The sequence below is a fragment of the Antedon bifida genome, chromosome 10 (assembly GCF_963402885.1).
Source record: "Antedon bifida chromosome 10, ecAntBifi1.1, whole genome shotgun sequence".
Taxonomy (NCBI): Eukaryota; Metazoa; Echinodermata; class Crinoidea; order Comatulida; family Antedonidae; genus Antedon; species Antedon bifida.
The window spans coordinates 1948597-1975239 of NC_136235.1; the positions used below are offsets into that span (position 1 = coordinate 1948597).

The 26643-nt window shown below is 33.9% G+C and overlaps 2 protein-coding genes and 1 long non-coding RNA gene across 3 annotated transcripts in view; 2 read left to right on the plus strand and 1 right to left on the minus strand.

Annotated features, from left to right (window-relative positions):
• Positions 1-16892, plus strand: part of LOC144854129 (uncharacterized) — a 44191-nt gene extending 27299 nt beyond the window's left edge. The window contains exon 3 of the long non-coding RNA XR_013614512.1: positions 16844-16892. This is a non-coding gene — a long non-coding RNA (uncharacterized LOC144854129). The remainder of the gene's footprint in view (positions 1-16843) is intronic.
• LOC144854119 (choline transporter-like protein 1) lies at positions 1613-16465 on the minus strand. Its single transcript, XM_078712008.1, has 18 exons — positions 16386-16465; positions 11588-11665; positions 10563-10664; positions 9944-10086; positions 9430-9645; positions 8989-9067; positions 8833-8896; positions 8294-8452; positions 7935-8005; positions 7575-7694; positions 6749-6874; positions 5448-5608; positions 4172-4258; positions 3465-3580; positions 3018-3184; positions 2591-2683; positions 2103-2195; positions 1613-1845 (listed from the first exon to the last, which is right to left on the minus strand). Exons 2-18 carry the CDS (start codon positions 11627-11629, stop codon positions 1777-1779), a joined length of 1908 nt encoding a protein of 635 aa, XP_078568134.1. The 5' UTR covers positions 11630-11665; positions 16386-16465; the 3' UTR covers positions 1613-1776.
• Positions 16893-17443: 551 nt separating the features above from the next.
• LOC144854679 (regulator of MON1-CCZ1 complex-like) lies at positions 17444-26388 on the plus strand. Its single transcript, XM_078712622.1, has 20 exons — positions 17444-17645; positions 18131-18207; positions 18344-18428; positions 18782-18841; positions 19330-19416; positions 19672-19743; positions 20020-20088; positions 20343-20449; positions 20748-20837; positions 20941-21010; positions 21255-21290; positions 21656-21821; positions 22285-22397; positions 22584-22653; positions 23049-23155; positions 23400-23513; positions 23799-23876; positions 24503-24676; positions 25254-25479; positions 25676-26388. The coding sequence occupies exons 1-20, from the start codon at positions 17541-17543 to the stop codon at positions 25747-25749; spliced, it is 1980 nt and encodes a 659-aa protein (XP_078568748.1). The 5' UTR covers positions 17444-17540; the 3' UTR covers positions 25750-26388.
• The last annotated feature ends 255 nt before the right edge of the window (positions 26389-26643 follow it).

Genomic DNA, 26643 nt, shown 5'->3' on the forward strand with positions numbered 1-26643 from the left:
AATTACATAATAAATTTAAAACGAAATAAATCGTCTAAATTCAGAATTCTACATTAGCTATTTTTATTGATAATAAATGATTCTTATTCCTAGAATGAACCAATCATTTAGGATGCAGTGGTAATGCTATCATAATAGAATTATATAATATAACTTCATTTGCAATTTTTTGAGCTCCTTTTTAACGGGAGGAGTGGCGTACCCCCACAAACATACACACTTAGTGGAGTCTGGCCCAAAACGCTAAGGAAATGGAGATGGGCACCACGGCCGTTAGCATTATCTTAGGTTTCGACTTTACCTTTTTTTTTAACACTCCCCCACTCCTCCCTCAACCCTTTCAAAATACTGAATCCGCAATAATGATTTGAATAGTGTAGGTCTACTTTTTGGTTTTAAACATTATAATTGTCTCACCTTCTACTACAGTTGTTTGCACCAGTAACGTTTTTAAGTCCATGAAACGATGTTTCATCACTGAACATAGCAAACTTGTTACCACAGCATCCTCGTTTAGCATCTTCTTCTGTCCTGTCCACAGTGACCGGTTTCTTTATTTCCAATGTTGCGTCTTCTGCCAACCAGGAACCAGGTTCAACCTTCGCTAATCCCCATGCCTCTGCTATTTTATTCTGTTTATTTCTATTCGTAATGACTGACATTTCGTTAGTTTCCAAAATATAAATTGGATTTTGATTGTCAAACATTTTCCGCCGAGCGTTCTCATCCTCAATGTGCTTTTCCATAGCGTCACACATTATCCATAAAAACACTTATTTATTAAGTCTTTTAAAAGTAAACTAGTCTTATTCTCAATAAATACAAGGCGACTTTATACACCTTGTAGCTCATCGTCAGTAATGTCTTAAACCCGTTTTCCACTAGGCAAATGTATTCGAAAGCTTATGGCTTATACGCATGCGTATTCATATTTTCATCTACCATTTTTGTGACGCAAAAACGCGTAACCAATCAACAGGCTTTTAGGGTGTGTTAGCAATTACGGTAACGTGATCCTTCTAATTGATTCGCTTAGTAACTGCGATTAAATTTAAATCAAACTTCAAACGTTTATTCTCCTTCCTTAATCATATTGAACACTTCAGGCCAGTCTTATTGACTTTCAAATAACTCGTCAACATCAATCGATTTCCTCAGCTGACGTCATAATAGATATTACCGTATACACTGGTTTTATTGCAATTTGGCTAGAATTTGAATGGAATCGATTTGATAATTTAAACGTAAATAGTTGAAAATTATAAAGTTGATATAATTCAAATATAATGCCAATAAGTGATTATTGATTTTGAATTAGCATATTACTTATTAGATTGTGAAGGTAAACAGTTGTTTTCTCAGTCTGTGGTATAAGCAACTCTTTGAACTTTAACGACAGTATATTATCACAGTTGTTGCGTAAGTCTGTCCACGGTATGAGAATTAAGTCTAAAGACACTATCTGGTAGTTAGTCATTTCTGGAAGTTTAGATCCGTCTTGTGGTAATGTCAATCTATTTTCGATATTGGTTTGAGCATGTGAAAGTCAGTCTCTGGTCGTTAAAGTAAATAATCTGGCTGCTAAAACTATGATTTGATACAAACACAAATTCACGATTTTTATTCTCTTTTATCCGTGTCCTAAGAGTCTGATTTATATACATAATTTTACAAGAATACCGCCCTGTGATCTTTATTTACAATTATATAAAATTAAATACAAAATCATTCTGTTTGATATCAATTTAAAATGATTGATGTGATCTCATGTGACCATTACGTCAACACCACGCGCTCTCTTTTTTCCAAGGCAGCCCTTGCCTTTGCAGCATTTTCAACAAATTTCTGAAATAAAATGTGAATAAAAACATGATTTTCGTTTTCACACTGTCTGCCTTAAAAGACATTATTACACTCGGAGACAATTCCATTGTGGATCTTACTAAAGTATAACTGATTCCACTTTGTATTGTATAATAATAATAATGATATTGATTATTATTATTATTATTACACGATAATTGTATAACATCTTGTGTAATCCGAAAAGCCCACTATGTAAAATGCTAGCCATGCAAACAAAATGAATCAATAGAACATACCATCAGATTCTTACTCATGTAGTAAGGTTTTACTATTCCATCGTTGGCTTTACAGTCTTCGCAGAAACACAAAAACAATGTATCGATTGCCATCTAGTAACAACAACATTATTCTTATTTAAAACCAGCCGATTGTGCAGTCGGTCGCTTAAGCCTAACTCAGAGAGCATCGTACGACGAAGCCCGACGAAACGTCTTGACGTCGTCGGTGCTGTCTGAGTTCAATCCTGACGAAACGAGTCGTTTTGAGATAGCGTCGGGCGTAGTTTTTAGGTCGTCGGGTTTTATTTCTTCCGACGAGACGACCCGTCGTACGATGCTGTCCGAGTTTGCCTTTAGTCAACAGTCAAGGACAAAATCGTAATTATTACCTACGGTGTTCTGATCGGTCGTTCTGTCATTTTCTTTAGTAATTTAGTCTTTCTCAATTAAAATAATCATCAATCTTCAATTTTAATCATCATTTAATCGCATTGCTAAATTCTTACCTCATAAACGGACAGAAAAATGTGGCTGATAAGGAGGGCAAAAATGGCGGCAAGAGCGATAGGCACAGCATAGTAATTGACGTTCGGGTCATCCTAAATTGTAGATAATATTAGTGTTTAGTAGTGTTTAGTAGCTGTCTAAGAAAAAAAAGTATTACCCGAGCAGGGAGTTGTACACTCCCTGACCCGAGGCTGCAATGACACAGTTTTCCGGGGTCTTGAAATAATGTCAACAGTTTGACATTATATGCAACACATTTGACCAATCACGGCGGGATTGAGGATCCATTACTTAATAACGTTTTTGCGTTCCTCCTGTGGGAACCAGCTTTAACAGGTGGTTGTGCAGCACAGTCGTACCTAGATTTGAATTAAACTAAAGAAAGCATTCTCAGAAATACAACTTATTAAAAACATTCATATTCACCTGTAAAAATTCCAACCCGATGACGACGACGGAAGCGGCGACGGCGACTTTTCCGAGAAAGAGCAAGAAATCTCCGACCGAATTGATGGCAGCCACTCGCAAAGCGTTGGATATTAACACTGCGAAGGCCTCCTTTGCCGCTTTGCAGAAACTATACCCATGTATTGCTTTGAAACGGAAACAATGAGAGTAAGACATGTTAAATATTGTATTTGATAATGAGATCCTAGATCCTAGACCAATATCAATGTGTTCTCTGAAATATATGTCACTCCACATAGGACATTCGATTACTTAAAAGAGCTATTTTTACGATCCAAAATGTCCAAAGTATGAAGGCAACAATTGGTACCGTACCTTAAGGTTAACACATAACATACTCATAGGACGATATAAATATATTGTTTGAACTCTGTTTGAAGTAATAATAAAGTTAAATGTATTTACCAATTTCAATATAGGCATTACGATTGATGAATTTTAAAACCTTCTCAAAACACCAAAGACAGCATTGTAAGCATTTTAATATGTACTTCAACAGTTCATTTTGTGATCCTTTCAGTCTAATGTTAAAAAAAACAACATTAAGCTTAGTTTGTAAAGTAGCAGTAGGGATCTTACAATTACAATTTTTCAAAATAAAAATGTAGGGTATTGCCAGATCGGATCTCATATTACGTCGTTGGTCGTTGGATAGAATCCGCCAAAACTCGAGTCGAGTTACGCTTTGTCTACACTATCAAACTATTTTGACAAAAAGTGTGATGTGCCCAAATATGGTAGTGATATGCCTAAATATGGTAGTGATATGACATCATCATGTCCATATATGGGCACATATCACATTTTGTTGCCACATAAAGTTAGATAGTGTAGACAAATCTTAAGATCACAATGATTTGATGTGTGGCGTAATTAAATTTTTAAAAGTAGCATAGATTTCTACTGCTGTAGTTACATTATTAAGTTGCCATTCGATTATATTAGATAAATACATTTTTCAATCAGGCCAGTAGTATTATATTATCTTTTTGAAACTCGAAGAAGGTAGACATAATTACGTACACATAATATTCACATTTACAATGATTAGGAACACATAAGGAATATCAATATTAACATATTGAGAACAATAATCATGAAAAAGCACTTACTTTGATTGGATGTATCCAAGAACGAATCTAGCGAACATAACCAAGGCGATAAGTAATGATCCGAAGGCAATTGAGCCAAGATGGTATCTGAAAAAATATATTGGAAAAGATTTCAATGTTATGGTATGCTTTACAACTACAACTTTCATACACCCTGTTCCTCAGGGAGACTTTCAATGTTATGGTATGCTTCACAACTACAACTTTCATACACCCTGTTCCTCAGGGAGACTTTCAATGTTATGGTATGCTTCACAACTACAACTTTCATACACCCTGTTCCTCAGGGAGACTTTCAATGTTACGGTATGCTTCACAACTACAACTTTCATACACCCTGTTCCTCAGGGAGACTTTCAATGTTACGGTATGCTTCACAACTACAACTTTCATACACCCTGTTCCTCAGGGAGACTTTCAATGTTACGGTATGCTTCACAACTACAACTTTCATACACCCTGTTCCTCAGGGAGACTTTCAATGTTACGGTATGCTTCACAACTACAACTTTCATACACCCTGTTCCTCAGGGAGACTTTCAATGTTATGGTATGCTTCACAACTACAACTTTCATACACCCTGTTCCTCGGGGAGACTTTCAATGTTACGGTATGCTTCACAACTACAACTTTCATACACCCTGTTCCTCAGGGAGACTTTCAATGTTATGGTATGCTTCACAACTACAACTTTCATACACCCTGTTCCTCGGGGAGACTTTCAATGTTATGGTATGCTTCACAACTACAACTTTCATACACCCTGTTCCTCAGGGAGACTTTCAATGTTATGGTATGCTTCACAACTACAACTTTCATACACCCTGTTCCTCAGGGAGACTTTCAATGTTATGGTATGCTTCACAACTACAACTTTCATACACCCTGTTCCTCAGGGAGACATTCCCGGTCTAAGATATATAAATAATATTGTTTTGAATTGAATTGTTTAGGACTACTGGTAATAACACATTATCCGGAATAAAAAGTTAAGTGAAATAATAAATATTGTTTGAAGGTTTGCATGGAGAGATCAATATGTAGATATAAAGTTTGCGGTACACAACGTACAAAGTTCTGAAAAGAACTATTGAGTTTTTCTACGTTTCGATCAATTACACTTTTGTCATCCTCAGGAGTGAGAATGTAGAGCCTAGGAAGTCCAGAAGCAGGGAATTGGGTGAGACCTGGTGTGAAAGCTAAATCCAATTAAATTAATATACTAAACAATTAATATACTAAAATAAACTTGTCTATTTATTTATCTCTATTTACCTCAGAACACGGCCAACTGAGCGCAAGATAGGCCATCCCAGCGTAGACTTGTCTCGCGTGAAAAACCAGATGGAGATGGCACTGGCGATTACAAACTGTTGGCAGGCTATCATGAACTGTGATCCCCAGAACAACCCAAACAAATGGTACCACCACATATACTGTCAAATATAAATCATTATTAACATATTGACAAACTGAAACATAACGTACCAACTTCTGATAAAGATATATTGTCCCCCCTAAAAATATATATATTTTTAATTTGTTGTTGAATATGCCATTTTAATGTAACATAATAGTTAACTTTGATCAAAAACTGGATCGAAAAAAAAAAATTTTCTGAAAAAAATGTAATTTAAAGCAAAAAATACCTGAATTGTCTGTCAGTGTGACAGTGTTCTTTTTTTAATTAACCTTTTCTTTTGTCTTTTTATGAGTGAAATAATTATTTTTGATGATTTTTTTCTACAGATGTGAATAACTATATTAAAACTGCAAAATGGAATATTCAACGTCTGATTTTATTAACCTCTATTTTTCGTTTTGTTTGGGGACAATACATCTTTAAGGAATACCATTTCATACCATTATTGAGAAATATACATATTTGATATTTGAAGTTGGTCCAAAAGAAAAGAATTAAAAATAATCTTTACAAAGGAAGCATATAGTTTAGTTAATATCTAATAACTTTCATATTGAAAATAGTAAGGAGGTATTCGCTTGCGATTATATTGTGCTAATCGATTCAAACCAATTGTACTTATCGCATAAGTAATACTGCAATAATATAAGTAATAATGATAACAATTGTTACTACTGTATAATTGCTCCTTTGTAAAATTAGAGATTCGAATTGATTTGCGAAATTGGTATGCGTTTTACGAATTAATACAACATAATACAAAAAATAATTAGAATTTTGTTCGAATCGATTTCTATTATTACAAAGCATCAAGGAATGAAGTATTATTTCCTTTTTTGTTAAATAACGACTTAGAAATTAATTATTGCATTATATACTTTTATATAACATTTTTCATTTGCTCAATCTTCTTCCAAATTCACTCAAACAAAATATATTTTAATTGTACAATCGCAAATTAGTACCGACGCAGAAATTGATTATTACATTCAAAAAGTTTTGTAACTGATCACATTTTTCATTTACGCAATTCTCTTCCAATAACACTCACTAAAAACAGGTTATAATTTATTTGTATGCAAATTAGCAATTGCGATAAAGTTATATTGAATATTGGTTTTGCTATGGAACGTTGTAGAATTATTGCCAATACCTCAATCATTTTCTCTTGTTGGTACTCGACCCTTCCGTCTTCTTGTGCAACTGGCTCTCCCGATGTTGTAAGATAGAGAAATACACCTATCCAATAGCAAGTAAGGATCGCTAGAGCCAAGAACGTCTAAATAAAAGTAAAACGAACATTTTTATTTGGTATTAATTTTCTATCTTTTTGTTTTATTCAAAAGCATAAACATAGAAATAAGAATAAAGATAAGTGTTAATAATTTCACGAGTGAAGTACATTTTAAATGTTATTAAGCGCTAACGTTTCACGTTTTACTAAACGAAGTAATTTAATGTTTTCCTCCTTTTTTAATAATTATATTTTATGTGTTCTGACTGTCTTTTGCTGAACTTTCTTCTTCTGTTTCGTTTTTTGGATCTGTGTATGTGTTCGCTATCTATTTGTGTTGATCTGTGTATGTGTTCGCTATCTATTTGTGTTGATCTGTGTATGTGTTCGCTATCTATTTGTGTTGATCTTTGTATGTGTTCGCTATCTATTTGTGTGAATTCGTTGATGTTTTATCGTTCTTCGAAGCCTTGCTGCTCTTATTCTACATAAACATCCGAATCAATTCACGTTTACAGCTTTTATCATAAGCCTACTTGATATAATCACGGAATTACTCCATGATATTATAATGATGGTAAGATCTTGAAAAAAGAAGATTTATGAACTGATATGCCTACTGATTGTTGTATGTAATCCAGCCGACAAGACCCATGCGGGAGAAAGTTTATAGTCAGCAGACAAGAAACTGCATATGCTGTTTCTTGCCGCTAGACATGATACCGTACGATCGTATGTCGCTTACCCAAAATGGTTGAAGCAGAAGCAATGGTATTGCACCAATTGCCTTGCCTGATTCTTTAAACAGCGCCACCACCAGTGCAATTCTTTTACGCATAACGAACAGTAATAGCAGTAAGATAACCTATAATAAAAACAAAGAAAACGTTATTGAATTTGTCTGGGAAACCAAAAGTTAAATTGGCGAGTTTGTGGTGCGAAATGTCTGCAGTTTATTACATTACGGCAAATATATTGTAAAATGAAGTTAATCAAGTTTATACTTTCATGTTTCACGTTGACAGTGAGTCTTACATCAGTATTGGCGAGCATGATTATTGAGAGAGAGATTTATAGAAGACAATAAAAATAAGTTAACATTTACCGTTACACCTGACGTTACGCTGGCGTATATTAACATCGTCTTCACATTCTGTTTATCCGAATCTAGTTGTTCTAATACACAAAAGAAAACAAAAACATAATTATGATTTGTAAAAAAGTTTCGTTGATAAAAAGTAATATTACCGTTAATAAATAACGATTTTCTCATCTTGGTTCCAATTCTACGACGCAACACAAGGACGACGTACGCACTATCTACAGTACGTCGTTGTCATTTGACCAATCACTATCGACAGATAGATACTTGCGTTGCATTGGTGTCCATAAATTGTATTTTAAAGAGTTGGAGCTTGTGTTCACTGACTAGTATAAAATAGCGCGTTGTTACATAGAAATTACCTTCGACTGGGATCTCATCTAGATCTCTCTTGCGTAAGAACCATTGATACCATAGGTAACCACTGCCACCGATGCTTCCCATGATAAAAAACACTACCATAAACCAAATCACCACGCCTGCGAAGAATCTCAGTACAACCATCATCACAATTGCAAGACCTAAAGAAGTTTGTTAAACCGTTAATGTATACATTTTCAGATATATAATAATTTGATTTCAAAACCTCTCGCCGATAAGCGAGTATCTAAAACACGATTGGGTATTGAACAACTCACATTTTCTGATATCTTTGGCAGCGCCATGAGCAATGACTGTTGGAATGGCGCTATATAAATCGAACGATTGATTGATTGATACAAACTGTACGATGATAGGTGATTGGCTCCATGGTACCTAAAATCTTAATCTTGTTCATTACAGTTGAAAGTTAGGTCTTATTACTTATGTATTTATATCTTGGCCTTTTTTTTCAAGAAGGGGCTGAAAAAGAGTTTCATTGATCATTAATTCAAGAAAGAGCATTTTAATTGTGACTCACCAATGGAAATGGCACACAAGTAGCAAATTTCTCTCCAAGATGACTTGATGTCTGCTAACGCTTTCTGAAAGTAGATGATTCAATATATAAGTCTATCTAAACTTCCTAATCAAAACACATAATTTGAAAATGTTTTTAATGTAATTGCTCTGTTACCTTGAACCACTCTGTATTTATTAATTTCGAAGCTTCTCCAATTATGGATGAAGGAAAACATCTATATAACACGTCATCACTGAAAAAAACCCAATAAAAACAATATTGAAGATTATTCGCGTTGTTATTTTTAAATAAATCGATAAATAATTCACTATCAACAATATATGTTTCTTGTTATAAGATTGTTAAGTTCACTCACTATTCATGGGTAGCCCATATTAACATTATTTTTATCATGGAGTCAATTTAAGAAAGCAAATAGTAACTTGAGTATATATACTAGAAATATGTATAGTGCTAACATTTACATTACGGTAATTCTGGTATCCTACTATCATAATTGGAAACAGGGAGGCCCTAAAGAAAACAACAAACTAGAGCATAAACAATGGTCTTCTATCTCTTCATATCATAATTCAACGTCTCTAATTAACGAACCTTGGGGAGATCGGTAGATCGGGGCAGTCACTAATATCTCCAAACGTGATATCGGTGAAAGTTTCAACTTCGTAGGAGCAATATGAGAGGCCGATATCGGCGTATGCCTCCAGCTCTTCCACGGTACTGATGGTATCATTCGGACAAGCAGCCACGCACAGTTTCTTACTGTCTATAGATCCAGTTAACGCTGTGTCCTCAAAGTAAAATAAATATCTAGGGGGAAATGTAAGTCATGGTCATATTTATCGAACTTATGCTTAGCAAAAAAAATGTTTTAAAACATATTTGTTCATGTCAAAGTTCATTTCATAAAGACTAAAGGAACTGGTTTGATAAACAAAGCTTTCATTTTCCACTTAAAGCACGGTTTTTCTTTTAGCTGTATGTTATTCAAAATTTTAATTTTAAATGGAAATTAAACTTGAATCCGGATGGCAGGTGTAGTAGGTGTAATACAAATATTATACAAATGTATTGAGATGTACTTATGCTTATTAGTGCATCAACGTACCTTTTGTCTTTCATATTCAAGCCGGAAAGCTGTACACCTGCAATATCTTCATTTTCCTGTCCACACACGTTGCCATAGCTATCGACGCCAAATATTAAACGTTCTGGTTGGCCGTGTGTAAATGACACAAACGCTACATAACCCTAAAGATTATTGAGAGATTAGTCATATAATATTGTATAATTTGGAGAGCGGGGAAACACGCCCAATATCCTTGCATGCATAATTAATTACCATGACGTAGTTTGGTCGTCGTTCGTCTCAAATCGAAAGCTCTCTACTATCTTAATTAGAACTACACCACTCTCTATCTCACTCATCTCCCTACACCCTTAAACACCTCCCCACCCAGTGGTGGCACCAACAGAGGACCCCGTCTGGAATAGTTGCTCCTTTCAAACCCCCCTCCCCTCTTTCACCTTTCCGTCGGAGCGGATTGTTTTACGCGGAGAAAAATAAGATATTTTTTGATAAAAATAAAACAATACCCTATTGAGTGTGCCCAATTTAGGAATACCATCTGTAAAAGTTACCCCCGAATATGTTATATGCCTTTTTCCCCTCCCGTCGGGAAAATCTTGGCGCCACCGCTGTCCCCACCCCCCACGAGCGTTCTTACCATTCCACACCAGAAAGCCAAAAACAAGATACAGCAAAGTACGTCACGGCATTGTCGGTTGTCAACGACGCCATCGAACTCTTCGTCGACTTCACTCTCAGCCTAAAAGAGATGAAAAAATAAATAAATAATGCCTTAAATAAATAAAGAAAAAGAAAACAACAAAACAATAGGTAACTGAAAAGTAAGTTACATACAAGAAAAATAAGATAGGCCTACAGGAAAAAAACACATGACAAAACAAGGACATATATGGGCCTAAAATATTATGCTGAAAAAGAATCTTTAATCTGCAATAATACTCGTTTCAGTAAATCTTTAAAAACAAAAAGTATCTAGGCCTCACCTAACAAACAAGTAGATCAAGACTAGATCAAACTGTCTATATTATACAGATATTTTGAGACCATGGTTTTGAGTAATCTAATGTTTCTGATCTTCTTAGTATATGATGCCTTTTCGACCAGTCACGTTCTCATACATAAGTTTATTATGCCCTTTATTCTGAATATTACCAGTTCGCCCTCCCCCGCCCCTCAACCCCTTCTCTCCCCTACTTTAAAACAGGAAGGCCACACCTCGCGCGAACAATGAATAGGCCTGTTTACGCGCAAACAAAGCGCGGTTACCATGTCGCAATTCGAATTAAAACATGGAAAAATGATAAGAATATGAACAAGAAATATGCCTAGGCCTATATTATTATAATGCAAAATTCATACCAACATAACATGTCTTGTCAACTAAACCTAATTTTATTTTGTTAATGTGTAACTCGGTAGTTGATCTGTATCTGACTTTCTGGACTCGGTCAAGCGCGCGTTGAGCCATCGCGCACACACACGTCACAAAATAGCAACAGTGGTTATTGTTATACTTTACGTCATATAAACCTAAATAAAATTATTTTTTCTACATCTCCAGCATGCAGTACACACGTACGTAGTCATCCAGGAATTGTAAGATATACGTCATCCAAAATCTATAGCTAACCATTTTTGTACCGTAACAACATGTGAACTTACTCTAAACGGCCGAACTTTGTTATTTCCAGGCATGAAACTCATTCTAGCGGCGAGTGATTAGGTTCTCCAAACATTCATCTGTAAAAGAATTGAGATGCAATGTAAAATCTAGGCAACCAGGTTCTGCTATTCAACTAATGAACCACTAAATAAAACAGACTTGAAGACTTTACGACTCGTCGTAAGCAATCCACTTCATAAAAAAAATAAATAAAATGTTAATGTAATGCAAACTGTCTCGCATGTTCACCCACCGTTGCTTCTATAGTTTCCCCAGTTATTAATATTATGTGGATACAGTATTGTATTATTCATAATAGGCCTAGCGCCTATATAATATAATATTTCAGACAATAGGTCTATTGTAGGATTACATATACATAATTCAATATATCGATTTGTTGACGCAAACAGCACACAAGCAAGTACTTAAATACCGTATCAATTCTTAAAGCCTGTCTTAAGATATTGACGTTTTGCTTCTGTAATTCCCGACAGCTTACTGTGTAACTGTATAGGCCAATACATTTTTGATTGTTTATTATTTCGAATAGGCCTATGCATAGGACACTTTGTAGCTCCACTTCATATACATATTATATAGACCTAGGCCTAGGTTTATGCTTGCCTGCCTGCCAATTTTTAGTGACATTATGACGAATAATGTTAATAATGATTGTTTAGTGGGTCGTCTTTGGCCTAGGCATATCATGCATTATTTAAAAAAAAATTAAATCCTATGCTCTCATAAAAAGACTAGGCATACAGACCCTTTTAGAAAATAATAAATACAATGAAAAAAATACCTTAAATGTTTATTGCGTGCATGATCGAGAAGACAAATATTTTAGCCTAGGCGGCCTGTATTTCTCTGTATTCTGAAACACGCAATGTTTGTGCGCGTATCGCGTTAAAGTTCTACGGCGCTTTGATTAAAAACTAAAGAGAATAAATTAAAATCTTAAGTCTCCTTATAATCATGCATGATAAGAAACAGACAAATTCAACTAAATGTCATTTAATGTTGGTTTCCGTTTTTGAAAAGGTCGATGTGAGGTCGAACCAGTTCATTGTTTGACTACGATTATAAAAATGAAATTCAGTCAATATAAACATGTTAAATTATATATGTTTTCAAAAGGCCTAAATAAATATTCCATTTTTTTAAAGTGGTGACGTCACGCTATCTGCAGGAATTTTATTATTGCTGCTTGATAATAAAAAAAAAACACCCCATTATTTATACTTTATCAAACCTACTGTATGTATTACAAGACAAGTAGCTATACCTACTTACTCTGTTTACTCTTATTATGTTTGATACAAATTTTGAGTAGGTCTACTTACCAAGAATTGTTGGTACAGTTACTGCCTTTCAAAATATAATACAAATCCAGGACAAAAGGAAATCATTTAATAGATTATCTACCTTTCTTTGCACATTGTCTGCATTTTATGGTTATTGTTTTCAGAAAAAATATATGAGACCAATAAAAGGAGGAAATAATTATTATCGATATAATTTCTTCGCGGTGGTTGCCATCCATTTAGCCTCTTCCATTTTGTCGTCAGGTAAAGAAATGATAGTTAATTTTCAGAATTTTAATTTAAACTGGAATACATTTAAGATCAATTTTTAACTTGTGGATTTTACAAAGGCGTTTAAAAGTGTTTTTATGATACATTTATTTTTAATCTTCTTAAATTTCATATTTTAAACGTTTAAACTTCATAGTTTAAAGGGTTTTCAAGATTTTTCCTTTGTTTTATTTTGTTATTTATTTGTACTTTCATAAGAATTCGAATAAAGTCATTCTATCATCACTCTATACTATTTGACTAATATTATTATTTTAATTAACATTGCTTGCAATTTAAGTTTGCGATAATGTGATAATTCAATATAAATAAATGACGTATTATTAATTCTTCACTATACTTATACCTTTTGATTAATTAAACAACAGCCTATCGTTTGCAGTAGCCTAACCTAAGCCTAATTTCTCATGTAATAGAAATCATAGTTAACAATGAAACTCGACAAACCAAAATTAGGAAATATTTAGGCCTGGACACAATCATGAAAAAATATTGTTACTATTTAGGGATACGTATGGTCTTAGTTTCTTGTCTCTCATGGCTATACATCTCTACCTCATACTATTGGGGGATCACACTTTCCATTGAAACGAACGCAGGGAATGTTTTAACAGCCAATCCCGGCCCTTTACCTTTAGTGGACACGTTGATCCTCGAAGGGCAGAATTCCACATTTTAAATTTCGAAGAGTATAGCTAACAATAATTAATAATTAAGCAAACCTACCTACCTTATCAGCTTCGATAACTATATCATACACACTTAGTAGGCCTAAAACGATCACAAAATCTGTCATAATCCCGGAAAATCCCAACACATTATGACTAACCCAGACGAATTATTTAAGCTTTATTTAAACTTTGTATAACTTTTGATTCACAAAAACAAATATTCCTGAGCCAGGAAATTAAATCACCGCCTGACTTAACCGCTAAATAAGTAAACATATTGGAAACACGCGGCGTGACAAATAGTCGCCGCGGAGGAAACCAAGACTTTATTATTATTATTATTTAGTCAGTATATTTATTACCTCCGCCAAGGAGGTTATGTTTTCACCCCTGTATGTTTGTGTGTGTGTGTGTTTGTGTGTGTGTGTGTGTGTGTGTCTGTGAACAGCCTGGAGGCCACAGTTTTTATCCGATTCTCACCAAATTTGGCAACAATGATCTATGCCCCAAAAGCTCGAACGAGTTCTAATTTGAGGGGAAAAGGTCATAGGTCAAGGTCACAACTAACAAAAAACTATTTTACTGCCTAGAGACCACAGTTTTTATCCGATTCTCACCAAACTTAGCCACAATGACCAATGACACATCATATAATTGTGGTTAATTTTGAAGGGTCAGGGTCAAAGATCAAGGTCCACAAAAAACAAAAAAAAAGAAATAAAAAAATAATAAAAAAAAAAAACCTCAGTGGGACTTGAACAAGCGATCTCAACTGTGAGAGGCTGGATACATAACCATTACACCACACTGTCATCCACAACTTTGTAGTGTGCAGTCAACATATTTACACTTAGAACTAATAAAAAGAAATGTAAAAAAAAAATATTTAGGGGGCATTTTATGTAGGGGAATTTTACAGTAGGCGGAGGTTTGTACTCTCGGAGTACCCTCTAGTTTATTGTTATTTTAGTCAGTCTCATACAATAGTCTTGTATTTTTCGTATTGAATTAACAGCAGGAATAATAAACCGTCGATTTGGTAACAATGTTAAAGATAATATATTGTCCCGAAGAAAAAAATAATTCTTAAAATTATTATATATATAAAATATATTATTATATTATAAAATTTAATGTCACATAATAGTTATTGACTTTGACCAAAAATTGGATCGAAAAAACATTATTTACCTGAAAAACTGTAGGCCTAATTTAAAGAAAAAATTTGTCAAATTGGCTGCCAGCCAATGGATTTTTGGTGAAATTTAACTGTTTGTTTTGTCTTTTTTGTAAGTGAAAACATTTCTTTTTTACATTTTCTTTTACGAAAGTGATTAACTTAACTCAAAACTACAAAATAACCTATTTAAAGTCTGTTTTAATTAATCTTCATTTTTAATGTTTTTGCGGACAATACATCTATCTATCTATTTGGGTACACCAAATTGGATGTAGTAGGCCACCATTATAAAATCACGATGATTTAACGTCGGATCAATAGTATTATTATAAACAGTAATGTATGTATGTAGACCACTGATGAACCTCTGATAACAAACGTCACATTTTACGTTTCCGGTTTAGTATCTTGAATTCAATTTCTTGGTAATACAGAGTGGTTAATCAATATCATAATTTAATATAAAACATATCAATATTATTAGTACGTTGTCGTCAGTGTTGGATGCTCACTCATGCATGCATAGCTTAATAATTAGTTCTTCACTCTACTCTATACTATTCTTGATAAAGCGTGGTTCCCACTGGCGACGCAACGCAAGGACGTAACGCAACGCAAGTGAATTGACCAATCACAAGCGATGGCTTATTCGCTTGTGATTACTAACTGTCTATAACTTCGCTTGTCATTGGTTAAAACGCTTGCGTTGCGTTTACGTCCTTGCGTTACGTTCTAGTGGGAACCAAGCTTAATGGTTCCCACTATAGCGACGCAACGCAAGCACGTAACGCAACGTAATTGATTTGACCAATAAAGCGTGGTTCCCACTAGCGACGCAACGCAAGGACGTAACGCAACGCAAGTGAATTGACCAATCACAAGCGATGGCTTATTCGCTTGTGATTACTAACTGTCTATAACTTCGCTTGTCATTGGTTAAAACGCTTGCGTTGCGTTTACGTCCTTGCGTTACGTTCTAGTGGGAACCAAGCTTAACAAGCAATGGATTATCCGAACATTGGCTTGTCATTGGTCAATTCGCTTCTTTACGCGTTCTTTGCGTTGCATCTCTAGTGGGAACCACGCTTAAGATACCTTATTTACACCATTTTTACTCCATGGATTTATCTTATACCAACTTTTTTTATTTATCTAAATCATAGTTTAATTTCCTGTATTTAGGGATCTGACCTAGCCATCGCCATATATGTACGTGCACTAATAAATAAGAACTATTACCGCGTTATAGATAATGTAGTTATCATAATTGTAGGCCTGCTGCTGCAATGGTTCCTTGTCTCCATGCTGTAGGCCCTAATATTATTTAGTTACTACAACTTTAACTCACCTTCTTGTAAAATTAATGTTGATCAACTTGAGTTGTACGTACCACCACCAGTTCCGAACATAAAGTGAGCCTAAGACGATCTGGTAATGTTTTTATGATAGTCCATGATATCTAAAAATAGGTCTATGCTTTCGCTCCAGGGGGTCCTGCTCGGATGATACGTGTACAAAATACATTAATGAGTGTGAAAGCATACAACTATGCGGTGTTGCTATAACAGCCTATTGTTTACTGTCACGCACTGTAAAAAAGAAGCAACAGTTGTCGTGAGGCTAAACAAAATAATATCTGTCAAATGTTATTAGGCATTATCTATCCTCCGCCTCACATCCAAAATCCATAGATTAAAATATGCAGCACTCTATTGACCACTAGGCTACTAGGTTGTTTTGGTTGTATAGTCTGCCAAGTATGTGTGACGTTTTTATTGCTTACAATTTTGATTTTTTTTTATACAGGCTTGTTTATAAAGATGATTAACTACATTTTTGAACAGAAAACAAAGGTAATTATAACAGTTTTCATCCTAGAAATCTTCGATGAAAATAATTATTTCCATTCTAAATGACACCATGATCAGCAATTTGAATATAATCATTACGATACACTGCGATTTTATTGTGCTCATTGAATATGACGTCACTTGATCGGCAAGTTGATCGTTTTCGTATTTTATTGTGTGTTGTTTATATTCATTTTATAATTATTGATTTATTTCACCGTATTTTGAGAGATTTAGTCTAGTATAAAATCGTATAAATAAATGAAAGTCTAGTAAGTATTTGCCTGAAATACGGAAAATGCGGCAGATATTGTAAGAATATATTTGTTTAATTCAGAGGATGACACACACATCGAAAAGAAAATGATATTATAAGTCTGTGAAAAACTGGCTTTGTGGTTTACAAAACAATGAGTACATCGGTGCGGTAGATATAAATAGTTTACAAGTGGCCTAAACAGCATTCTTAAACATTAAAAGTAAGGCTATGCAAGGTACTGTCTGACGTATAGGTGGCGCTATCTACTGTTATGATGGATGGATGCTTCTGAATCTGCGGTGAAGGTGAACCGAACAGCAGAAGCGGCTCAGTCAGGCGGTGATTTGACGTTTGCACTCTAGCCTAGCCCTAGGGCTAGCGAATTATTTTCAAAATGGCAGAGGAAGAGAATTTCTACATACAACTATCACCAAAACCTACAAGATTTGAACCAGTCACAAAAGTGTCAAATGTATTTTTTGATGAAGCTAAACGCCAGGTAAGAAGAATGTATTGCTATTGTATACACACGGGACGTCACGTCCGTCCTTTTCAGTGTAGGCCTCCTAGCCAGGCTAGGCTAGCCTAGAGTGAGTGGGCCTAGGCTAGAGCTAGCTAGTAGGCTATAGTTTTAGTAGTAGAGAGTAGGCTGGCACCCAAACTGGAACCTGTCCTGTGGATGATGGGGCCCTACCTGTTTATCTATTAAATAATTAAACCTAGTTTAATAATAACACCAAGGACCTTGACATTTTTAGTAGCGCCCTCTATGGGTTGATGTATTTTTCTAAATATGATAGCGCCCTCTATAATTTGGACATGATTTTGTAAAAGTTGGTCTGACACAACATACATAGGCTTACTTACTAGAGGATAGGTTCAGTGGGCAAACAAAGGCCTATTAATATTATAATGCAACCTAATATTATTGATAAATTAAAAATACTATTTATTATTAGTTTTTGTATACAAACAATTTTTTAGGTGTTTGCGGTGCGGTCAGGTGGAGCCACAGGAGTAGTTGTCAAAGGTCCAGATGATAAAACCAGCACAAGTTTCAGGTACTGTAATTCACTTCTTTTGGCTCGTTTTTTTCTTGTTAAATTTCCTTTGAATATTGTTGTTTTTTAACGACCAATGCAGTATGTTTTAATTTATGGTAACTATATTATTGGTGATTTTTTAAACTAATTTCAGAATGGAAGACAAAGGAACCGTGCTGTCAATTAAGTTTTCACCAGATATGAATATTCTAGCAGTTCAAAGGTCACCCAGGACTGTGGTTAGTAGTAGAATTACATTAAATTTAAAGCTCTGTCTACACTATCAACCTAGTTTGACAAGGAAAGTGTGATGTGCCTAAATGGTAGTGATATTCCCAAATATGGTAGTGATGACATCATCATGTCCATTATGAGTGAGCACATCACAATTCTTTTGTCACATAAAGTTTGATTGTGTAGACAGAGCTTAAAACTGTTCTAAAGTTCAACTCTTCTCTGCTAAATATCCAGTATACGTTGTTCATGAACAATTATTTAGCATAAAGTTGTCTGTAATACTTACTAATTGACATCAATTACATAACATCCAAATAAATAATCATTAATAAAATATTTTTACTTTCATCAACAGGAATTTATAAATTATGTTGATTCCAAAGTGGACAATGTTGAATATTCTCAAAGTTGTAAGGTAAAGTTTTTTTTTTATTTTATTGTGAATTTTTTTAGCAAAGCAAACATTGAAGGCTGGTGTCAAAATAACATTTTTTTTTTTATTTATCAATTCTGTAATAAGTGTATAAAATAAAATAAAAAGTATATAATGTTTACTTATTTTGTATATTTTAATGTTATAATCTCATCTAATCTCATAGCCTATTTCACCCACTGCTGTGTGAAGGCCTCCTCCAGCTGTTTCCATTTAGTTCTGTTCCTTTCCCATGTTGCCGTTTCCATGTACGTTGTTATGTCGTCACGCCATCTTCTTTTTTGCCGTCCTCTTCTTCTCCCTGTCCTCGGCTGCCATAATGTTATAAATAGGCCTATATTAATATAATTATTAATGATAATATTTTAGACAGTATACATACATACAGTATGACTGAACGTATTTCTAACAATACAGTACTATTTTAAATGTAGAAGTTTTTTATGATCTTTTTAAAAATGTTCTTATAGGGTAAGAATACAAGAATTATTGGTTACAACTGGACCAATGAAAATGAGATTATTTTTATCACTGACCATGGGATAGAACTTTACCAGGTAGATTTAATACTTTTAATGCATGCTTTACTTTTGATAATTTTACTATACAAATTAATGAACCAGATTTTTTATTATATTAATGTGTCTATTTTATAATGTTTTATTTGTGTTGTTTAAAAAAAAAAATATCTGCAATAAGGATAAAAAATAACCTGAACCTAGATTCACACTGCTGACAGCAGGTGCCCTACCAATATACCATTGTTATTTTAATGGTATAATGTATGTATCAATTTTCTATGTACTTGTTAGGTGTACCCTGAGAAGAAGAGTCTTAAGTCGCTGAAAAGTTTTAGTTTATCTGTAAATTGGTTTGTTTATTTGGTAAGTACTTTTTTTTATTGTTTGGTTTTCATTATTATTACAGTTTTATTATTATTGTTGTAAATTGTTTAGTTAGCATTGTAATTTGATTTTAGTAAAGTTTTAGCACCTTCATATCAAGGTGTGCCACTGTTACCAAAGTGTATGTTCAAATAAATTATTATTATTCTTGTTTCTAAACCAACATATACATGAATATTGAAGCCTGTCCAACAAAGTATAGAGCGTAGATGATATCTTTTATATAAAGTTTAATATTAAACTATTTTTTTACAGGCAGAAAGCAGTCTTCTCCTGTTATCATCTTCTCCTCTTGGTAACATCTTTAATCCATTTCTATTCAAGGTTTGTTGCTAAAGAATAGTTTACAGTATGGTAATCCTGAAAAAAAAGATGAAATTATAGATTTTGCATTTTAGCCTTTATTAGAAAATTTTAGAGAATTTTTTCAGAGTTACGATACTTTAATTAGTGGCTATTTTAGTTTTTATTGCTATTATGTTTATATTTTAATTTTAATTTTTAAATATACTAATGTTTGTCCAGTCTGAAACTTTTGTTTAGTTTGTTCATTTATTTCATACGTTGTGTTTTTACAGCAAGGTGCAAACATAGTAAAGTTGCCTAAGTTTGAAGTGGATCTTCCAGTTATAACTAAGCCGCCCAAGTTATCATTATTAGAGAGAGATGTTTCTATTGGAAATATGTAAGTGGTTATATGTCATATCTAAAGCTCTGTCCACACTATCAAACTTTATGTGACAAAAAAAAATGTGATTTTATTTTTATTTATTTATTTTTATTTATTCAATTTTCTGCCATACACAATACATATCACTACCATATTTGGGCACATCACACTTTTTTTGTCAAACTAGTTTGATAGTGTAGACAGAGCTTTACACCGTTTAAATCTAAGAAATGAAATTTAATGTTATTTATACAAGTTATAAATACAGATAAAATATAAAAACTTTAATTGTAATGCTGTTTACTTACTTTAGTTATGGTATACTGTACATCATTGTACTAAGACATCAGCCGCGGGGACCAGGCAACAAAGGAGCAGAGGTTGTCCTGTATCAATTACAAAAGTAAGTCTTTACTTGATTTTATTTATTTGTTTTACCTGTACAGGCAAGGTTCAATTCAGATCCTTCATCATTGTAATTGTTTAATATATTTGTAATTTTCTAGAGAATCTCCTGCTAAGAAGACAGATGTTCTTCGGCTGGATATGAGTGGAAGGTTTGCTGTTAATGTTGTTGTAAGTCTTCTTTTTATAATATTTTATAATATTTATACAGGTAAAATCAAATTTATCATTCATTTATTTATCTATTTTGATCTGCGCATATGTATCATTTGTTTATGCCTTCCTTGAACAACAGATTTTTAATATTTATATATAAATTTGACAGTCATAGAGAAACTTCAAAAAATAATAAATTATTCATGTGTAAATAGAAAAATCAACATATCTAATTGTGTTCTTGTTTCTTTATATATAGGACAACTTAGTGGTTGTACACCACCAGGCATCAAAGGTAGGAGTTTTATTTTATGGTTACAAAATATTTTAATCCGATATTAACAAACTTATTTGAGTTACATAAGAATAAAGTAACTTCAAATATAGAACAGGATATCATATTCAATGTTTGGATTGAAATATTATAATGATTATTGTAGATTATTATACAGTAGTACCCCTATTAACAACCAAACAAAGTGTAGTGGTGATAGTCTTAGTGTTCAAACATATATTTCCTTTGTTTATTTCATCGGAAAATGTCCCTTCTATTAAAGTGTCACAAAAGAGGGATTCCAATATATTAAATTGTGATTTATGAACATAAATAATTAATGCAAAATACTAAACATTATTCACTATTTAAATTTGCTTTTTTAGACTTCATTGATCTTTGACATCAAACTGCCCACACCAGAATGTGATAATTATGTCAATTACCACTACCCTGTGTTAGCCCCTCTACCAATCAAACCATTCACGTTACGTGTGGCGGGTGTTCCTACTGCTTCATTGCCTGATGCTACTCAAGTCAACTGTGAACTATGTATCCTTACAGTAGAACCTGTGTGGAGACTCCTTTAGGACTTGAACAAAGTGTCGCAGAAATAGTGGTAGAATAGGGGTTGGTCGTAGTGTTAAATTGTTAAATCATTCCTTTTAAGAAAGTGTCCTTTTAGTAGGGTCCCCTGAATCATAGTGTCTGCCTACTGAATACAAACTTGTTTTTTTCCTATCTTTGTGGTTTTTAAATATACTGTAATCCAATTTTGCCTGCTAATAAAGTAGAACCCCTCCTCTGGGACAGTATTATTAAGAGGACCAAGAAACAAATGAGGGACAGTGTTTTAACACTAAAGCCAACCCATATTTACTGGTCACTTTCCACTTAATAGGGAGTTATACCATACATTTGGGAAGGAGGTTTATAGTACATGAATAAAAACTATCTTAGATAAAACTTTTATCAGCTTTTAATTTAAAATTTATATTTCTTAACCGAATACAAGATTCTCCCAATTGGGTCGTATTCCAGCCCAACATAATCATAGATGCTAAGCTCGGCTGTTTATGGCACGTTTGTCTAAAACTTGAACCTCTAGTCACGATGATTCCAGACAAAGTAAGTCACTCTTTGTTTTCTACTGTATCAGTAATAAAGTATTGTATTTTACAAATCCAAAAGTAACTTTTGTCACAAAATTACATTATTTATTTTTGTTTGAATGAAAACTAAATTTATTTATAAAAGTTGTATATATAAATATGCATTTTCTGTATAGTAATTTTATTATTTTAATACCTTTAGTGCCGCTTGATTGATTTTCTTCTTCTGCGTACTGAATGTAAATCTGTCATCTTGAGAGTCTGTCGACAGGGTAAGTCAAAGGTCAAGTTATTATTTCATCTGGCTCATTTGCACTTTAAAGAACCTAGTACATCTTTCGAGACGAGTAGGGGGTTACCCCAGTGTACTAATTCACACACAGCCACTGTCACAAACTCATATATTCACTGAGCCCTCTTGGAGAACACTCTTAGACTGAAGAGGCTATCCAGTATACAGAATAAATAAAAAAAAATACTGTACAATTCATATTCTGAGGATACAATAACATACATAATACACAGATGAAAAATGATGGGCAGAGGCAGCTTATGCAAAATACATCGCTGTATCTCAAATGAGCCAGCTAATCCCTCACCTACAGCGCAAGTGATTGGCTGAAATCCATTCTACTGCTAGGACTTACTCTGTCTTGTCTCTCAACAGCTCTTGTACCAGGTCAGCAGTGTAACTTGGCAACTATTGCTAGGATATTTGATAAACTCAACCAGGTGTACAGGAACTATTTAGAATTGGAACAAAGTGCCCAGCAGGTAAGTTAGCCAGCTTAGATATCTTTTTGATTTATTATTTCTTTATACTGGGTGACTTCTTCAGTGTACTGTTCTTTTAGAGGGTGAAACCCCACTCCCTTCCTCTCCCAACCTTTCTCTCCCTTCTCAAAGCTCACAAACAAATGCCTGTACACAATTTATCGCCCAAGTTTAGGCCTGAAATTACTGTCAATTGTACCCGTAGCTAGTTACTCTTATCCTCTATTTTTAACTATTTTTGTAGGCATTTGATGGTAGTGTATCTCGTAGTTCCTACAAACGACCCACCAGAGGCCAAGCTGTAATAGATCAGTCAGAAATGTATACACATGTCTTTTCTGTATTTGATGATACAAAGGTAAATATTGAGAAATATAATTTTATTAAAATCTTAAATCATTAAATTAGAGATTACTGTATACTCTAAATAATGCACTGTACTAATACTGTGTGCCCTAAAGTTGTTTTTTGTTATTTTTACATTGTGTATTGGCAAAAAAAGAATGAAATCAAGCCGTGCTATAATATAAAATGACATTTGTAACTTGCGTATGTATAAAATTATTAATATTCTGGAGAGAAGCTTAAAGTTTCCATAGGTAGGAACTTATTGATTAATACCAATTTATTAATTGATTTCTAGGATATTAAATATAAGTTTGTTGTTGCTGTACTTGTGGAATACATGAGGTCTTTAAATAACCTGCAAATTCCTGTTCAGGTATGTTAAAACTTATATTGTGATAGTAATGCTATTATTATTTATTCTTTATACTGGGTAGCCTCTTCAGTCAAATGTGTTTCTCCCAGAGGGCCCAGTGTATAGTATGTACTATGATGAGTTTGTGACAGTGGCTGTGTGTGAACTAGTACACCTGGGTAACCCCCTACTCATCTCGAAAAAAGGTACTAGGTTCTTTTAAATGCACATGAGCTAGATGTATGCACTGGACATACGGTTTATAGTCCTTATCAGAGAAGACTTGTTCTACCACCAGAACCATGGAGTGAGTGAGCCTCGAACCCTTGCTGATGTTATGACAACATCATTATGGTTCCACTGCTCGTCCACTCACTCACTTGCTGTGTTTGCACAATAGTAGCCACAATTGTTAAGTTATCGTCCTTAAGTTGTGGTCTTTAATAGGTATGTACTTACAGACCATGCTTATTGATTTTTAGTATAGATGTATTGGTGGCAAATGCTTATTAAAATCTGGAGTTATCTTTATCTTCAAAATCGGCTGTAATAATAAATAGCAGGCCTGCATGTTCTCTTTATTTTGCTTTTCTCTTAAGTGTTTTGCTTTAATACTATTTTCTTCTTCTCCAAATTATCTTCTTCAGCATTATCTTTACGAGTTAGTCATCAACACACTTGTCCAGAACAACCGTTTTTATCAGTTACATCAGTTCTTGCAGTACCATGTGTTAAGTGATTCCAAACCTATAGCATGTTTGTTGTTATCGCTGGAAGCCGTCTATCCACCTGCTTATCAACTAGCCCTTGACATGCTTAAGGTAACTATTGTATTGCTTGCAAAGAAGATGTTGCATCATTAATCTACATATTTCTGACATTTTAATTGTATTTTATTCTATTTTCTCTTTGATGAATAACATTAATGAAATGAAATAAACATTTATTCCCTTTCACATCAGTTAAATCTATGTTTTCTAGTACTCTTTTATATTGTCTAGCAAAACGCCAGAGTTTACCCAGTGTGGTGTTCTCTGGTGTGTGGAATGTGTTTTTAATGGTAAAAAGGAATTTGGGACTGTTTGGACTTAGATGGTTTGAGTCTGGTATGTTTTCAGAGAGTCTAGTATTGCGAGAGTTGAGTGTATTTGTTTTTTAATCACTACTGTGCATTGTTTGTCTTGACAAAATATAGCCAATGGGTTAATTGTGGTCTACCTCAGCATACATTGTGAGTTGTTGCAATGACTCGTCATCTGTACCAAGCATTCTCATTTGTCTATTGTGCTGTTTTTAAAAAAAGAAAGGTTTTCTCAATTTAATAACCACAACTGTAGCATTTTTAAGCATCAGCACACAAGCCTTACAATAATAGTACTGTACTATTTTTTTTAATAGAGAGTTACCACAGCAAACGAAGAAATTATCGAGGTCTTGCTTTCCAAGAACCATCTACTACAAGCAGTACGATTTCTACGGACTGTTGGTCTAGTCGAGGGCGCTTCTGCCAGAAAGTTTTTAGAAGCAGCGCTAAATACAGGCGATAACAGTGTGTTTTACACCGTATTCAAATTCTTTGAACAACGCAACATAAAGATGAGGGGAAATGCAAAATTTATGGCAGGTAACTTATGAATTTAAAGAGATTTATACATTATTTTACTCTCATAGAGTTATAATAATAGAGCCTAGAGCCCCAACACAGCTCGACAAGTGAGAAAGCATCAGTTATTGCTGCATCGGCCAATCAATTACGCCAGAGCTTAAATTTACCTTATTATTTGTAACTGTTTAATAAACGCAATAAACTTTTCTGATAGGTGAACATTGTGAAAAATATGTGAAACAAATGGAAGCCATATATGGAATTAAGTCAATAGTAGTCAGCAGCTGAAAAAAGAAACCATAAATGGAAGAGTGAACACAACGTAAGTATGGTTAAATGCAGCCATCTTGAAACATCAACCCAGTGTTAGTAAGTAGAGCTGTTGACCTGGGTCATATGGAATCTACAGTTGCAATAGATTTTCTAACAAATGAAATTTGTATAAAAAGGACCAAATATCTGTGTATATGGAAGTAAATGGGCGTTTCTCATTCTTATTTGAATTGCTACGGAAACAGCTTTGTAATATGATTAGCATACATTATGCAAAAGTGTGTTTAATCCCAAACCTAATCTGTTTCCGTTAATTTACATAATTGTATATGCAGACAGACATATAATCTAAAAAAGATTAAATTGTGAGAATAATTACTTTCAGTTTTCGATTATCAAAGATAAATAAATGGGAGTCTTCATTGTCATATCATACTAAGCATATGAAATATTCTCTGTGGTAGGGTGGCCAATTCCATGGTGACTGTTACTAGGCCTACTGTACTTATCAGCGACAGGAACTGGGATCTTTATATGATAGTCAAGTATCCTAATTACTTGACTTCCACAATCTCTATTATTACTGGACATAAATAAATTGAAATATTATTAATGTTTATCGTATTATATTATTAAATAAATATAATTTGATATACTATATTACTATGCTTATATATTGAATGTTTAATGTAATTATTACCCTGGAAAAAATACAGTTGTCTTCAGGGTGAAAATTGCCGTACTGCGATTCCATTTTCGTCATCGTGCCTAGTGACTACTGCTTGGTTCCCACTAGAGATCACAATGTTAGTTGACCAATCACAAGCGATGGATTATTCGCAATCTCGCTGGTCAACTCGCTACAACGTCCTTGCGTTCTAGTGGGAACCAAGCTTAAGAGAGCATTAG

Excerpts from the sequence above, each read along its gene's own strand:
- LOC144854119 (XM_078712008.1), bottom strand. The coding sequence starts at position 11,629 with ATGAGTTTCATGCCTGGAAATAACAAAGTTCGGCCGTTTAGA. Across the intron at positions 8,897-8,988 it reads TAAATACAGAGTGGTTCAAG|AAAGCGTTAGCAGACATCAA; the intron begins GTAACAGAGCAA and ends ATCTACTTTCAG. Across the intron at positions 3,185-3,464 it reads TAATGCCTATATTGAAATTG|CAATACATGGGTATAGTTTC; the intron begins GTAAATACATTT and ends TCCGTTTCAAAG.
- LOC144854679 (XM_078712622.1), top strand. The coding sequence starts at position 17,541 with ATGGCAGAGGAAGAGAATTTCTACATACAACTATCACCAAAACCTACA. Across the intron at positions 19,417-19,671 it reads ATGGGATAGAACTTTACCAG|GTGTACCCTGAGAAGAAGAG; the intron begins GTAGATTTAATA and ends TGTACTTGTTAG. Across the intron at positions 20,838-20,940 it reads GTCCTGTATCAATTACAAAA|AGAATCTCCTGCTAAGAAGA; the intron begins GTAAGTCTTTAC and ends GTAATTTTCTAG.